At 42.4% G+C, this 18,344-nt stretch overlaps 1 protein-coding gene across 1 annotated transcript in view; it reads left to right on the top strand.

The window, feature by feature from the left end:
- Positions 1–11,110, top strand: part of LOC124255933 (arrestin domain-containing protein 3-like) — a 49,835-nt gene extending 38,725 nt beyond the window's left edge. Inside the window, exons 4-8 of the mRNA XM_046689880.1 lie at positions 6,019–6,200; positions 6,864–7,046; positions 7,650–8,169; positions 8,272–8,469; positions 9,403–11,110. Coding sequence (XP_046545836.1) covers positions 6,019–6,200; positions 6,864–7,046; positions 7,650–8,169; positions 8,272–8,469; positions 9,403–9,566 — 1,247 coding nt within the window. The 3' untranslated portion in view covers positions 9,567–11,110. The remainder of the gene's footprint in view (positions 1–6,018; positions 6,201–6,863; positions 7,047–7,649; positions 8,170–8,271; positions 8,470–9,402) is intronic.
- Positions 11,111–18,344: the final 7,234 nt, after the last annotated feature.

Genomic DNA, 18,344 nt, shown 5'->3' with positions numbered 1-18,344 from the left:
TCAGGGCTCCCTTTCATTATATATATTTTTTTAATATGAGCTATTTTCTGTAAATATGTTCATTTCAGAGACTAATTGTTAGTCTACAACATATATACATTGTTGCTGACCACACAACCATGAAATCTAAAGAATCGTTTTTATCTTCCATTGTCAGCAGTATCTGAAATGTACATCCACATCTGCATGCGTTTTAGAAATGGGTGGTTACGAGTTAAGAGTTGTAGAGATCGAGACATAATCAATTATTACTTGGGAACATATTCTCAAATTACTTTCAGGGGTTTTCACATCATGAGAGTCGAAGAATGTCTGTCCCATGCTGTCGGCTACCGTATTTTCTCACCGAAACATGAGTCTCATTAACCTATTCAGACAATGAAAGTCCGAATTTTCTCGTAAAAGTGAGACATCACAAACAACTATGGTTACACTGAATTCCAATTCCTTGTTTCATAAGAAAATGGTATTTACAAATGAATTTTAATTTTTTTTCTTTTATAACATCGTATTTCTATATTTTATGGCGAGGTGTAGGCAGTATGACGTCACAGACTGCCCCTGTTTGATGAGGTCGTAAAATGATTCATAATTCATCTGGCTCACTGGTTACTCCTGTTATGTGTTTCTGCGCTTATTCAGTGTAGTTTTGTAACGTACAATGTGATTGATATAATATCAAGTCCGTACCAGACCGCCAAACTTTTCTAGCGGCAGAGCCTCGTTTTGAGATTTCCACGATTTACAGGTTACCGTTTGTCAGAGCTCTCTGTACGACAGTGCACGCTGCACCACGTGTTTGCAAGGATTAGAAGGAGCGTAGTGTTGCAAAATGCAAGTGCTTAGATGTATCAAATAATACTGATTAATATTTATGTATCCAGTTAAATAAATTGGTCTCAAAATTCTGGACTGGTTATTGTACTAAATTGCGCAATAGGACGGAACCCAGTCAACAGGACTGTTGTATAATCAATGTTTTGACTTGCAAAATAAGAACACAAGGCCGTTGTAAACACAGAGGTTCATCTTATCTAGACTAACGCTTAGTCTCGTAAACTATGTAACAAAAACAAGAGCTCCATTCAAACTGAAAAGGAGCCCGAAGGGGATGGAGGCCTGAACCTAAGGAAATCTAGACTTGCTTCGCTTAGAGAGTTTCCCTTACATGCAGTACTGGGTTGAAGGGACATAATATGGTTCCGGGACTTTGAGACAGGCTACATCTCAGCTGGGTCCGAGTCTTGCCTTTCTCCAGTTTGTATCAGTCTCCAGGTGTACAGTGATATGTATCTTCTCTTCATCACTCACTGTGAGCTTTACTCAGGTCTTGTTAAGACCCAGATTTATGTAACTTACTTTCAAAGTGCCAGACGAGTTTATTTCTAGCGTTTGCTCTATTTCTGTGGTGTTTACTTGGAGCCCATTCCTGGCATTCACAGCACTATATCACACATTATGTTCCTTTTGTACTTTGCCACTGCAAAAGAAGAGCAAACCGAAAAAAATATTAAAAATAATATCTATACCTTGGAAGTTACACCTAATGTTTTCCAACAGTTACGTACACCACGCATACCTGTACGCCTGTACCTACACATCGTCTGGCATCGTGTAGAAACAAAGCTCAACATGGAATGCAATCACACAAAGAGTTTCAAGGCTTAAGATAATGAGAATAGATAAGGAGCTGTTAGGAAAGGTTATATACTGTATGATGCATATATACACTGTGGGGATCACCGGTGTGTTAAAGGTACTCTGCTTATCTTTACTGAGGCAGTGAAGGCACTCCGCCTGTTCTGGAATAGGTAGCCTGTCCTCGGTGAAGTTTTGTGAGTTGTCATTGCGAATGTTTTTGTGAGTCGTGCATCGTGACCTCGGTGAATCAACCGAAGTGATCTTATTCTGTTCTCGGTGAATCAAAGGAGGCTATCTTAGTCTGTCCTCGGTGAATCAAAGGAAGCTACCTTAGTCTGTCCTCGGTGAATCAAAGGAAGTCATCTTACTCTGTCCTCGGTGAATCAAAGGAAGTGGTCACCATCCAACCTTTCAGGTACCCGTCCTTTATAAGCTTAACACTGATTCATTCGGAAGGTGTACCTGTGATAAAGTATACATGTACTGGAAATTAAATCATAACACGATGATAAACAAAATATTTTCAACACAATACTACATTGCGCGAATTTCCATGTACAAAGTATGTCCCTACTCTGCGCTGACACCTAGCATAGCCTTCATGTTGTATCTTCCTGTTGAGGAAGACTGCCTGTGTACAAAGAAACACTACTACACAATACACGTTTTTCTAAACATATTTCTCCGGGCCAATATTATGATGACGGCATCGAGCGGATTAATGGAATGTGAGTGCGTCTCGTATGTGATGAATAAAACTTCACCAGAGTTAAGCAGGTCCTAGACGTGTACCAGGAGTACGGTGTTGGGCTCACAAAATTTCAGAGTGACAGTCGTGCTTAATCTGGGATTTCAAGTAACTGGCCTTGATTCTAGGATAGGATTCGAGCATTTAGACGACCACATAACTCGTCGCCAAACTCTCTTCTTTGCATATATGTTCACACACACACACACACACACACACACTCTCTCTCTCTCTCTCTCTCTCTCTCTCTCTCTCTCTCTCACTCTCTCTCTCTCTCTCTCTCTCCATATATCTCACATACACACACTCTCTCGTCCTCGTCCCATATGTTCACATACACACACATCCGTTTCATATGTTCACATACACACCCACTCGTCCCATATATTCACATACACACCCACTCGTCCCATATATTCACATACACACATATCCGTTATATATGTTCACATGCACACACACACGTCCCATATATTCACAAACACACACATCCGTCATATATGTTCACATACACACCCACTCGTCCCATATATTCACATACACACACATCCGACATATGTGTTCACATGCACACACACTCGTCGATTATATTCACATGTACACACACATCCTTTATATATGTTCACATACACACACACCCGTCCCATATATTCACAAACACACACATCCGTCATATGTGTTCACATACACACCCACTCGTCCCATATATTCACATACACACATCCGACATATGTGTTCACATGCACACACACTCGTCGATTATATTCACATACACACATATCCGTTATATATGTTCACATACACACCCACTCGTCCCATATATTCACATACACACACATCCGGTATATATGATCACATACACACCCACTCGTCCCATATATTCACATACACACATATCCGTTATATATGTTCACATACACACACACCCGTCCCATATATTCACAAACACACACATCCGTCATATATGTTCACATACACACCCACTCGTTCACATACACACACATCCGACATATGTGTTCACATGCACACACACTCGTCGATTATATTCACATGTACCTTTATATATGTTCACATACACACACACTCGTCCCATATATTCACATACACACACATCTGTCATATATGTTCACACGCACACACCGAATTGGTTATACCTACTTGGGTTGTCAGTCAAGACGTGATGAGGTAATTTTACGACGATGTCGTATTGGCCACAGTCGGTTTACTCATGACTATCTGCTGAAAACGGATGGGGATGGACCCCCCATGTGTGTCTCTTGCGATGAGGTTTTCACCATCAAGCATATTCTGATTGACTGTGTGGACTTATCGTCTGCAAGGGACTCACATTATGATGCAACAAACCTGAAATTTCTGTTCTCCCGCGTGAGCGCTCATCTGATAGTGAACTACCTGAAGGAAGTTGATCTGTATCATAAATTGTAACCGTGTAATGTGACTAAATTAAGTGCTATGACTTTTTCTTTCTTTTAAATGACAATGTAATGAATATATGTTTTTGAAATAAAACTCATTTTGACTCTGTACTTACGATGTTTACTAATGCAGACTTGTTCTCGTCACTAGATGGCTGGAATAATGCCGATGTGACGTAATGCCCAACTCAACTGTCGTCATACATGTATGTTCACATACACAGACCAAAGTGATGCTAGACTGAATATATTTCGGCTTGCCCAAAGGGACGTCGTTTTTGAATCAACGCTAGCTTTGTTATTTTTACCTTAAGATGGAGCATGTGTCTTCGGACTTCAGTGCTCATCGTTCATGAACGAGGCGCTTGGAAAATTACTCAACACATGTTAACCCCACAGGAGACTGAATTTGCTTGGTAAAAACTCTTCAAATAAGTGCTTTAAGTCCATATCTTATAAACACCAAGTCATCATCTACTCGACTTGTTTCTTCTACGTTCGCAGCATCAAGTTCACATTTACCCAACGTCTTCCTGCAGCTAATTGCTGCTCTGCTGGACAGATCGGAACTTGACGGCGGAATGTGCCAAAACGATCCCAAGTTGCTCGTTAGCGAGCTAACACTGTAAAATAAATTGTTGGCACGGCAGGTGCCCCTGATTTATCACTCCGCTACGCTTTTTGTCGTGGTTCTGATAAATTCGTTATATGGTCTATTTCAGGCTCTTCTCGACACGTAAAATTGATTTAGATATAAGTAAAGTTTCTCAGCTCCACCTTAAACAGGAGTAAGGTATATGCTTTCTCACCTAAATTCGTATTACGTCGTATGCACCTGTTGTTTTCTATTTTTAAAGGGTGCACGCGTCTTGCGTTTATTCGTGATGAATATTCACTTGCAATATGGTGGACTCTCCTCTCACGTGCATGGTATCATCGCACAAAGATTAATGAAGATTACCTGATGAAATTGAGTCACTAGTTTCCAACTATTTGCATTCACATAGCAGGGTGCCGTATTGTCATCTTAGCACTGACGTACCGCGTTCAAGGGGATATGCACTATTAGTGACAGACTAACGCTTAGTCTCTGAATGTATATAATTCTGATAACAAATAATCCCATTTATATTGAAAAGGACCCCCGGTGAGATGTGAGATTCTGAACCTGAGGAAATCTAGACTTGCTTCATTTTGGTCTTTAGCAATGGGCTTGGCAGTAGGGAAAATAATGTGGTTCAGGGACTGTGAGACAGACTACATTAGTGATTTCAGGCTGTCCGGGAAGGTGTGGTAAGCCGATAGTAAATGATCTCCAAAGCTTCAAGGATCACAAACGTGGCGAGTCCGCTGTGATCTCATCCTACGATCAGATAATGCTGGCGTGAAAAGGGACTCAACTCTTCACAGTTAAAATGCTCCTTATAAAATAGGATCGCCCTAAAACTATAAAACCAACCAATGCTCCTTATGTATCAAGGACTACTAACATTACTTCTTGCAGCTCTGTCCTTATCTACCAATGTATGGTTTGGCCACTTACCTGCCATGTTTGTTCCCAAAACGAGGCTTACATTTTCAGCGGTACTGTCAATGTTGAGAGTTATCTCACTGGCGCCGTGAGCCGAAGTGTTTATGTCACGTGTGACTTTAGATCCAGTTAATTGTCACCAAACACTGAACTTAACTTCCTTCATCTGAGTATGTGAATCCCATTTCGGGAGTATTGCTGGAATATTGCTAAAAGCGGCGTAAAACTAAGCTGGGAAGAAAATATATCATTTCTGTTAAAGTTCATTGTTTCAATTACATCAATAAGATGGTAACCAAAATAACTAGAGTTACAAAAGTAATTCCATATCGTATGTTGCATAAAATATGCCAGTTTTTGCAAGTAGGAAGGCTTCAAAACCTGTATTGTTAATATTAAAAACAAAACAGGTGAGGGACTAACACTGTCTATTCTTTTCCTACTAAGAGTACCAACAAACCTAACTGGGCACACACTGAACTTTCCTCGCTAATGTAATTTCAAGCATGGGGAACAATGTCCTTTTGGTGTGACGCTGGAAACAAAATATACATTTTTGTACTGGCAATACATCCGACCGAAGGGTGCCAGAGCCACGTTTTGCGTTTGTAGCCTTATCTGGTGTTCAAGGATCTTGACTCCTTCTGGTCATTTTCTTTCAGCATCCCCTTCAGTCAAGAAGAATAAGCGACTGTGCTGCCTGTGTTGCCGGTCGGGGCCTGTCAGCGCCGTTCTCAGCGTCCAACAGAAGGGCTTTGTGCCCGGAGAGGCCATTGTGATCACGGGGGAGGTCAACAACATGTCCTCCAGGAAGATGGGAGGCTCGTCGGTGGAACTGAAGATGGTGAGCTGATTCTTGGTGTCGTTATTCCAAAATCTTTAGCTCTCTATTTAGAAGCTATAGTATATATATAGACCGGGTTGGTGAATTTCTTATTCTTCAGTGTAACATCGCGATACCCTGTCTTCATCATCACTCTAGTAGGAGACTAGTCTCCACCGATTTGCAGACCTTGAAGGCTAGCTCCGTTTTATGATATGTACCACTGAGTAACTAGAGGTTATTCAACGTCATAGTCCAACCAGTTATCGCTACCAGTAAATAATATCGCCAGTGGCTGAAACTATTTATAAAAGCAACGTTCCGACGGTCGACCCAACAGACCACAATAGGTCACAATAGGTAACACCTCAGCCCAAACATCTCCATCCACTCCATCTACACGCACACCCATAACAGTCGACTGTAACGAAAACTGACAACTATAGGGCACTGGTGACCTCAGTGCTTAAGACGCCTTTGTTCCGCACAATATGATTACATGTAGACTGGTTGGTGGTTGATTACCAAGAAATTTGACGACACGAATCAATATATTCTAAACCGCAACACCAGTCCGAGATAACACAGGTAACCGCTCTTGTTTAAAACACGTATATGTTTGCAATGATGTGTCGTTTTAATCACAACCAACACTCATGTTCATTACGTGTAATCCTTTCTCAGACAACGGTATTCCACTCTACCACCAAAAGCCGGGCAATCACCCAGCAGGTGGGGAAACTGAAGCGGGGACCAATCTCCTGTGGGGACACAGACATATGGGACGGCGAGAAGCTGATCATCCCCCCATTGCCGCCATCCTTCCTCCTCGGTTGCAGCATCATCGACATCAAGTACATCATTGAGGTAAGACAGGTATACATGTGCAGTGCTGGTAGCAGCAAACGAGGCCAAGTGGTTTAAGGCCGCGCACTAATCAGTGCAGAGCTGCTACCTTTGCATCCCGATAGTGTTCCTCCACAGTATTCTGCGAAGATTGAAATGAGCGTCGCGTGACCTTTGTCAAAGATCAAAGTTACAACATTCACGTTATCAGCGATGTTTTGTAAAAGTTATTTAGCAGACACGTGGAGGATATTTCCTCCGCAACAATGACATCCAATGCAATTTCCTATTTCGAGTTGTTCCGTACGTTACGTAAGTTTTTCAGATGAACAATCGATTGACCTATGCTCGTGATTTTGGCGTATGCAACCGTTACGGCAGGGTAGCCGATACGCTCATCTACGAGAAATCTTGGTACCATCAGAATTTAACCGTGATTCATAAACACGTGCTCATGAAATAGCCTGAATGGTCCAATAGTTTCAGCAGATATTTCAGTCCCATTATTATGGAAAGGGTTTTGTCTCTTTCATATACTTTCACAAGGGTAGTGCCGCCTGCATAAGAACCTGCTACACCATGTATTCAGTGCACTGTACTGTACTTTTGACTCTATTTTTGCAGTTACGCGTAGACCCCGTGGGACCGGCGTTTGACCTGTCGATTCCAATAGAGATCCTCATTGGAACAATCCCAGTCCGTTCAGCCGTCCAAAACTACATAAGAAACAATCAGATCGCTCCACCAGTGGACAGACCTCCACAGCCACCACCATCATGCCCCAACAATAACATAGGCTGGACCAACTCCGTGCTGACGAATACCTACGGCCAACCCAGTCAGAGTCCTTCCTCCCCTGGGTATTCCGTAAGTCAACCCAGTACTCCTGGCATCGCCTTCAGCTACGGGCAGCCTGGCTACAGCTTCCCTCCAAGTTCAGCACACAATAAGCTCAGTCACCATGGTCAGTTCCAAGGCCAAAATTATGGACAGTCACAGGCTCAAGGATTTGGCCAGGATCAAAACAATGTTCAAGGTTATGGTCAAGGTCAAGGTTATAACTATGGACCACCTCCGGTTCCCGGCCATGGCTATGGACAGTCACAGGCTCAAGGATTTGGCCAGGATCAAAACAGTGTTCAAGGTTATGGTCAAGGTTATAACTATGGACCACCTCCGGTTCCAGGCCATGGCTATGGACAGTCACAGGCTCAAGGATTTGGCCAGGATCAAAACAGTGTTCAAGGTTATGGTCAAGGTCAAGGTTATAACTATGGACCACCTCCGGTTCCAGGCCATGGCTATGGACAAAGTCGTCCATACCCGCATCCTCAAGGGCAGCAGGTTAACCAGCTGTACCCTCATGCTGCAGATGCACGACTGTCAAATGGTCCGCATCCCCAAGGAGCGTCTGCCGATGCACAAGGAGATAACATGTGGATGCGTGAGATATTTGATTACTTAATGTTCTTCAGCACATTTTACTCTCAAAGAGACTCGAGGGGAAAACTAATGTTCTTTTAATGATGCTCTACTTTACGCTGCATTGAAACTGCTCCATGTAGGATTGATTCCATTGAGTCATACATTCATGACATTCCGTTTAAACATTCCTCTGAATGCATTGTAAAACACGAACAACCAGCAACAATTAATTACCATTGTCTCTATATTCCATGTGTCTCTAAATTGTTTAGTGATATGGCATGTTTAGGAACCTTTTCGAATACCTAAATGGGAACGTTCTGTGAAATCAAGTGTAGATGTGTTACCATACTTATTTAAGGTACATGGAATCAAGTGTAGATGTGCTAGCATACTTATTTAAGGTACATGGAATCAAGTGTAGATGTGCTACCATACTTATTTAAGGTACATGGAATCAAGTGTAGATGTGCTACCATACTTATTTAAGGTACATGGAATCAAGTGTAGATGTGCTACCATACTTATTTAAGGTACATGGAATCAAGTGTAGATGTGCTACCATGGTACATGGAATCAAGTGTAGATGTGCTACCATACTTATTTAAGGTACATGGAATCAAGTGTAGATGTGCTACCATACTTATTTAAGGTACATGGAATAATTTATTTTAGGTACATGGAATCAAGTGTAGATGTGCTACCATACTTATTTAAGGTACATGGAATTTGCAATGAGGGTGCCTACTATATACCAATCCCGGCCAATTGGGATGTAAACAGCAGTATCATATCTCAGTGTGTTATCACTATAAAGCCTGGCATTAGTCCGGACTAGAACTACCCCACAGACAATGACATTTGGGTAGGGGAGGCGAGAGAGAGCGCGTACATACAGTCGTACTTACCTTACATCTAAAGTTTTTACCGATAATATGACGTCATGTTTCAGCCACACCCATGCTCTCGGAGTACTTCTTCGGCCAGCGTTACGTGAGGGACGACGACGACGACGAGTATACGCAGGGGGACTTGTACTACACACCGCTGTATGTGCTCTACGACTTCGAGAAGCCCAAAGAGAAACCGACGCGCACTGTGAGAATCGCATCGTAGTGGCGAGTGGGGTGCGGACGGACAATCGCTGTAAGAATCGCAATACAACGGCTGATAAGATGTAGAAGGGTGGAGTGAGAACCGCAGTATAACAGCGAATGTGATGTATAACGGCAGTGTGAGAACCTAAGAATAGCGGTGAACGTGATGTGTAACGGTAGTGTGAGGATCGCAATATAGCGATGAACGTGATGTGTAACGGCAGTGTAAGGATCGCAGTATAGCGGTGAACGTGATGTGTAACGGCAGTGTAAGGATCGCAGTATAGCGGTGAACGTGATGTGTAACGGCAGTGTAAGGATCGCAGTATAGCGGTGAACGTGATGTGTAACGGCAGTGTAAGGATCGCAGTATAGCGGTGAACGTGATGTGTAACGGCAGTGTAAGGATCGCAGTATAGCGGTGAACGTGATGTGTAACGGCAGTGTAAGGATCGCAGTATAGCGATGAACGTGATGTGTAAGTATCAGGACAAAAACAGATACGGCCACGCAGTGACTGAAACGTAGTGGCGAATAAGAAATGGACATGTGCTGTCAGATTCGCATCCAAACAGCGAATAATTAGGCATGTCAGGGTTGAGAAATAAACACGTGACTCCTTAATCATATCGTTACAGTGTAAAAGAAGGCCACCTACCTTTTGCATCGCGTCCAGATGGCGAGTAGGAAGTGGACATGTGCTGTTAGAATCGCACTGTGAGACACGGAAACGCACAGTTAGAATCGCATCTTTAATAGCCTGTAAAAGTGGGGTATGTGCACGTGATACACAGACATATGGGAGACCTGGCCGAAATAGAGGACACAGTTAACATGTATAAGAGGTGTCCGAAAAAAGGTCTTTGCGCACCCCCTTAATGTACCACCCCCATGTGGATCCGCCTTGAGGAAATACAAGTGGAAGCGGTTAATGTGATCAATGAAATGACAGTCTCTGCTGTCCGTAGTTGAGGTGACGGGTAAATTCGCTCTATTTATTTATCTTCGAATAACCCTGCCTCCATGCTTGTGTTGGTCCAATGTATGAGAGAGAGTTAATAAATGATGTTTATAGAATACAAGCTGTTGAAACACAATTCCCATTAGTGTAACACATTGATGATATTCGCGACAGGAGGGAGAAACAAGACATTTATATCGTCTAGCACTGATGAGACAGCCAGCGTTTGAACAGTGTGTCCTGGGTTCGAATCCAAATGCATTAGTCTACAACAGTAAAGCACAACTTTATGTTGTCACACATAATGAAACAATGTTATATGTGACGTCGTATTGGGCGTCGATACTTATCCAAACTCTTCCAGTGACCATGGAACAGAAACGTATTATTCTACTCGATTATATCAATGGATATGTTCTATACACAATGTGCACATTTGTGATTGTCTCCAGTATAAACATAATTTACACGATAACGCCAAAATGTTTTGCATAATGATATATTTTGATATGTTTGTAATCGTACCGTGTATTTCTCTGTAACTGGGCACACTCGTTCATAGCGTGATTAAAACACCGTATTGGTGAATATTTTCTGCAGTATTCGGCGTTCTGGTTGTTTGTAATTGACCGTTTGCTCACTTCCGCACTTCCGGTTTGAAAGCGAGACTTGGAGTGCATAAAATGAAACATTCATAGTGGAACATGGTGATTTCAACAAGGCACGCAAACGGGACAAACGATGTCATGTACTCCGTTCCGATTTGATATCTGTCGGACGTGACTGTGTACATGTTCTGGTCCTGAAAAGTGGTAAGGCTCAGACAGTAGTCTCCCCTTAATAAACCCGTCAGATGTGCCTTTAAATCATCACATTATATGCATATCACCATATGAAACCATAGTTTCAGTTTACACAAATGTCACGACTATGTTCGACTATTTAATCTGTTGTACATACATGTCAAGTCTGGAAGTGAAAAAATAACTACCTCAACGAACAGTCTTAAAACGGAAAGTAACCTTTTGATATGTTTACAACTCAGCAGCCTTGATAACGCGAAGCGGCCATAAAATGTGCCAATCCATCACAAGAAGAAATCAATGCCAAAATGGTAGTTTATCGTAGTTTTATTCCAACAAAGCAAGGGAAGCTCGGAATCTTCGATGCATCTCTTCTGATCTGGCAAATCTTACTGATGAGATCTGATAGGGTGTAGGCGATCAGATCTAGTGGTTTCTTATGATGGATTGTCACGCCGGAGACCTGGGTTTGACTCCCCACATGGGTACAAAGTGTGAAGCCCATTTCTGGTATCCCCCGCCATGATATTGCTGGAATAGTGCTAAAAGCGGCGTAGACCCATGCCACTCACTAATGATGGATGAGATAAGATGATGGGGAGGTAAGTCGTGAAAGATATCAGAGGTCAATTTCGAAATTTGCATTTTGCAGCCACAAATCTCATAGCAGGTACAACCACTTCCGTTGGGCAGACATGAACGAAGTCTACGAGGGATTACTCTGATGAGTCGACCAATGTAATCTTGGGTCATGGTGTTCTACTTACTAACAGTAGTACTGAGTTCACTACGAGTGGGGCGGTGGGCTTGCCTTGTGGTTAAAGCTTTCGCTCGTCACGCCGAAGACCAGGGTTCGATTCCCCACATGGTACAATGTGTGAAGCCCATTTCTGGTGTCTCCCGCCGTGGTATTGCTCGAATATTGCTAAAAGCGGCGTAAAACTAAACTCACTCACTAAGATTGTGACGTATACGTCAGCCCCAGCTTAGTTATGTAGGGGAGAGGCCATAGTATGGCATGAATATTTTGCTGTTGGAGGAATTGTGTCATAACCCTGGCACAATGAGAAAAGATGAAACGTTCCCCTAAACGTTATGAGTGAGTGAGTTTAGTTTTACGCCGCACTCAGCAATATTCCAGCTATATGGCGGCGGTCTGTAAATAATCGAGTCTGGACCAGACAATCCAGTGATCAACAGCATGAGCATCGATCAGCGCAATTGTTAACATGTGTCAACCAAGCCAGCGAGTTTGACCAACCGATCCCGTTAGTCGCCTCGTTCGACAAGCCTAAACGTTATGAAATGGCTGCACAAGTTGTTGATGATGTTGTTTCCATAGTAACACTAGTATTGACCTTTGATTCTTCCACTGACAATATCGGGCGCGGTTCGACTGGACATTGTGATAACACCCCATGTCATTGTGGACCCACCCTAAAAACTCATAATGTACAACGTTAATGTCCCTAAAACGCCCATTCTGACGTTTCCAAGGTCATTCAGCCATGGATGTCAAGAGTAAACATCGACCCGACACAAAACATGATAACGTATTTTATCCAAGCACCTTCGTTCCCTCCACCATTCTGATTAGAATGGCGTGCAGTAAGTTGTGGGGTGACACGTGGACGTCATGAACGCAAATGCCACAGTCTGGGATGCACTCTTTATCAGTTGGCTGTTGCAACTGCTACCTTGTCCGACTGGCAATTTGTTGCCCATGGGCGTCCAAAGCGGCGTCAGTCGTCGACGTTATGTGATTGTTGGTCTCGGGTTACAGTCTGCTGATGGCAGATTGAGAAATACGCAGCGTTTGATCAACAATATTCTGATGTGTAGCCACTTGCAACATACCAATGGAAGGTGAACGCCCAGCAAACTTCAGACGTCGCATGATCAATACACTTACGTCCGTTACGTTCAATAAAGTGTCTTTAGACCTATAGTTCCTAAAAAACCAATATGCATCTGCTTACAACCTTACAAATCTTGCATAGCTCCTCCACTGGCACTTGCTGCCAGAGGCCTTTTTAAGGAGTGTATGAGCTTGGGTTTTCATTTCATTGGTTACGTTTTTGCCTCATAAATCACGTAATTTCATTGCCAAACATTTCACTAAGTTCTTGTAGTTTCACCAAAAGGCGAATCCCCAACGTCTTTGCATAGTACATTTTGACTGTTATCACAGTACAGCTAATTAATAACTAATCAATACATTAATCCGCCAACACAAAACGGCTTGTGTCATTCGCACATTGCAGCAATATGTAGGAACTGAATAGGTGTTTCGATTCCAGAAGTTCAAATAAACATCATATAATAATAAGGGTATTTTACCCGAGTTTGTTCTTGAATGGTAAATAATGTATTTGGAATAAAAACCTAGACACGCTATAGTTTTCAACTAAACACACTGTAATTTCCTAAAACGGAATGTTTATTTCCAACAACAGGTGATAACCTCTCGATATCAGATTCTAAGATAAACGTGTCAAACCATATGGAATGATTGTCTGTGGAAGGTCTGGGAACAGTGATCATACCGAGCTGTCTTGAATCCTCTACTACATAACATTGAGTAGATATGTTACAAGATTATTGTATCAGTTTAAGACAAAGGGACTGACAAGTTGGCACCTGGTCCATCTGAAGCAATTAGAGCCCGGATCTGACAAACTAAACACATTTCTCGCGCTCTGCCATCTGTCATCTTCAAGAAGAAGAAGGCAACTCGTCCATCAGTGTGACTTATGAAAGGTTACCGTAGATGCACTTGTTAATGTATTGCTCTCCAGATGTAGGCCACTGGGAACCATGGACAGATATTGTGTAGACTGGATTCTGCACCATGTTTTATACCCCTTGCGTGGATGTATGTTGTAGTCTGCAGGATTACAGCTACACCAAGGCAGCCCGTAAATGATAGACCGAACTGGAGTGAATAGCTGTGTCAGGTTCCTTTATAAACGACTATGTCAGATATGTGTCGAACAGTTATTCTGTGTGAATACCTATTTCAGAAACCTGTCTCTAAGTTGTGACATGTGAATACCTGTTCCAGAAACCTGTCTCTCAGTTGTGAAATGTGAATACGTATTTCAGAAACCTGTCTATCAGTTGTGAAATGTGAATACCTTTTTTATGATATTTCAAGCACATGCTACAAACATACTCGGCTTCTAGGAGCGGACTGTGTAGTCTGATGCAGGTATCCCAGGTGGCATAGATGAACGGTGCCCATCTGATAAAGGCCTCTCCGCTCTGCCCTGTCACATGGGAACGGCATATGTTTGATGTTGGACATACTACATAGTAAAAAGCTTCAAGTTTTGGAACAGACCAGCGCGCTATTGTTAATCTTCCGCCGCCAATGGTACCTCAGAGGGTTTAATAATTTTATGGGGTTTTCTAACAAAACGACATGTGTCATCATTTGAACTTTTGTTTTCATTTGGCAGCATGGGCAGGATTCCGCACACCCAAAACGCCTGACCGAAGCGTTCTCATGTGTAAGAATGTTCCAAATGGAAGGTTTCAGTGTATATATTTATATTTGCATGTGTCCTCTGAGAAGTAGGACCCTTTTCCTCACATTGTTGTATATTGCAACACACTGTCCAGAGAGACGGATGTTGGTCTGTGTAATATGTTTATGTCAATGTACCATCAAGTGGTTGCGTTGCTGTGTTTATCGTCTCTCGAAGAATAACCCTATATGTACAGACTGTGTTTGTAACCGGAAACATTCAACAATGGGTTAGCGAATTAACACAATCAAGCATTCTTCTGGTGGCATTTGTGGATTTGACCAAAACGTTATCAAAACGTTACTTGGCTGGAAACCGTCGCCGAAACACTTCAAACGTAAAGCTAAAACAAAAACGATACCCTGATCCAGAGACCATATCGGTATATGGTCTCTGCCTGATCTAATATACTTCCATCGATCGATCACTAGCTGCTCGTCTCATTTTTAGTTACCCTGAAACCCTGGCAACCATCCATACATTTACTCGGAGCCTGACACAACGGTGTCAGGCGCTGGTCAGATGAAGTGGATCACGCGATGTCCAATGTTCGTTGAGTGAGTGAGTAAGTGAGTGAGTTTAGTGTTACGCCGCTCTTAGCAATATTCAAGCAATATCATGGCGGTGGACACCAGAAATGAGTTTCACTCATTGTACCCATATGGGGAATCGAACCAGGGTTCTCGGCGTGACATACGAACGCTTTACCACTGGGCTACCCACCGCCCCTCTTTCTGTTTGAAGGGGTTTGGTGTTTGTTGTTGTTTTATACCATACATCTTATTTCATGATATTGTTTTGGTTTCAGTTTAGTCTGTGGTGTGATACTCTGGTGTTGACGGTTGATCTGACTAATCCGAGGTGATATATTGTTAGCTGGCTTTTGGGGAACATGGCAACAACCTTGCCATTAAACATGTCTTTACGCAGTATTGCCATTGGCTATTTCAACAGATGTCCACAGTTTGTTTGTATGACAGGCTGGTTGGCGTGTGTAAGTCATCCTTGTCCAAACATGTACAGGAAAGTTTTAGTTTACTTCAATTTATCCTATGTTCTTTTCCCTTATGTTTCTTTGGTCGAAGTACATTGTGTATGTCGAACAAATGGTGAGTTGTGACTGGACATACATTATTTGACCCACGTATATTCGTGAGTGTTACGCTTGGATCCGACAATGAAACAGATAACAGAGTCAGTGAGGTGAGATGGTTACCTCCCCGATGTGAACAGCATTTCAGAGCATACATGTTTAATGTGGGAAGAACAGGTTACATGTCTTGACGCTTACCACTTCCGTGAAGCCAACGAGAACGACTGCCCTGTTGACAAAAATAGAATCATAAGGATTCTCGAATACCTCGAATATAAACCAACCATAATCGAATCTGGACACAAATAAAGGACGTCGCTGTATGTTTCAAAATGCTCGAATTGAAAACAGTATATTCGACTCATCAGATGGTTTTAAATATATGTGCATCCAATTTCATAACACACCACTTGATGCACTTGGTCACAGGGGAGCGCTTCTGAAGTTTGAATAATATAGATTTATGTATTGAAAAGGAAAATATTCATTTTTGTAATTATGTCACATATATCATATCTGAGATATCCTGAATATGCTAATGCGGCATTTCGCCTTTTGGGATTTACGCAGATGAGAATGGAATGTATAATGCAACAAAAACACTATAATGGTATTATTGGTGGTGATTCCTGACTGTGCATAGCTCTGTGATCTGTGGTCTGCTGCGATCTGTGATCCGTGGTGCTGGCTGACACAGTGGCCAATGTGTGACCGGATCACACATGACCCAGACACAGAACATGGATCGTCAATTTCAATTACAGCAACGCTGTATTAACTTTAGTAGTCGACAATACCGCCAACTGTGGGATGCATCTATTACCTTACCCACGGAGAATTAAGTCAGATGGTATCAATTTGTTATTCTCCTCCAGCAGCATCCCCCTGAGTATTCCCTATGTTATATACATGTGAGGGATTTTTCCGTTGATGTAGTATGCTAAACTATTATAGTCCGTTTGGCTCAGAAGCGGACCGATGAATTGCAACTCGAAAACTAATAAACATATAATATCAATGAAACGCTGATCATAATCAAAACGTCAGACCAACTCTGTGATTTGTTTGCAGAATTTATGTCCTAAAATTAAAAGATTTGTTTAACAAACTATCATTAAAATTTTGACACAGTTCACTATTTGTTACGAGGGAGGAGTGCAGAGAAAGGGACAGCCAGGTGTTAGAGCAGCACGTGCACAAGTGCCGACACAGTTATTGATTCATTAACCTGTGCTGTGCCGTCTCCATCCTTTCTCGCACACCTGGCTGTCCCTTTCTCTGCACTCCTCCCTCGTATCCGGTAACGACGTTAGCGGTTCCTGACTGTGTTTGAGCAGTGGCCATTGCAGACAGTAACCTGTGCCGGAGATGGGTCTTATGCAGCTCGATGTTCTAAAAACAACCAAAACATCTGGTGAGACAGCCTTTGAGAAAGCAGGGCCAGTTCTGTGGAACTCCCTCTGGACATCAGGAACTGTACCACGCTCAGTTCTTTCAAGCAAAAGCTCAAAACGCATGCTTTGCAAAAGCCGACTAGTGATCAGCGCTCTTGAGCAATCCTTCTTGGAAAGGGCGTTATACAAATGACCAGTTTTATTTACTTACCATTTATCCATCCTTCTTGGCGTTGTGAACGCGGACGTCCTGGACCTAGGCGATCGGCAACTTATTATTGTTCTGACAGGTCGCACCATGGTTGAAATGGTGTTTCCGTGTCATTGGAAATGCGCGACCACCTGACGTTGAGACATTTCCCCGCGGATCATCCCAATATCCTCATGACGTTGTGCAGTTAGGCGTGGCGTGATATATATGCCGTTCAAAAGCCTTTTACTTTTTGTCGAACGTCAAACAATTAAGCTTAACAAATCGATGACAGTTTTTTACATTCATGTGCTCCACGCAGCTTATCGTGTTGCACGTGCCCATGTAAAAACCATTGACAATCCAAAGAAGTAGCAGAAGCTTAGCCATAGGTGTTCAGTTCAATTCACTAATGACTGTGTTTCTGTACACGTTGGTCCTACATAAATTTATTTATATGTTCACAGTTTCTTTTGTGGCTAGTTTATACGAGGAAGCAGCTGGATAGGGGATATTTAATATTTTGTAATGCTTTTCATCGTTAACCTATAGTATATCCATGGTATTTCCTCTTTTCATTGGTCGCCGGTACTACCTTTCATTGACTCACTCACACCTGCTGCTGCAGAATGAGATGACGAATCATTCCGGGTTCTGATTCCAAATAAATAACTGCAAGTTAAATATTGCATATTCATCCAACCATCATCGAGTGGCATTATGTACTTGTTCATGGTCGAAATACTACTCTCGTCTATGTTCCCGCTCTTGCCATTGTCTGCTTTAAATGTTCATCATCTTTCATTACAGTCCTTCTTAAATGAAT

Source organism: Haliotis rubra, unplaced genomic scaffold (genome assembly GCF_003918875.1).
Source record: "Haliotis rubra isolate DU_JTF1 unplaced genomic scaffold, ASM391887v1 Scf613, whole genome shotgun sequence".
Lineage (NCBI taxonomy): Eukaryota > Metazoa > Mollusca > Gastropoda > Lepetellida > Haliotidae > Haliotis > Haliotis rubra.
Note: the sequence above shows the minus strand (reverse complement) of the source record. Positions and strands in the feature narration are given on the sequence as shown.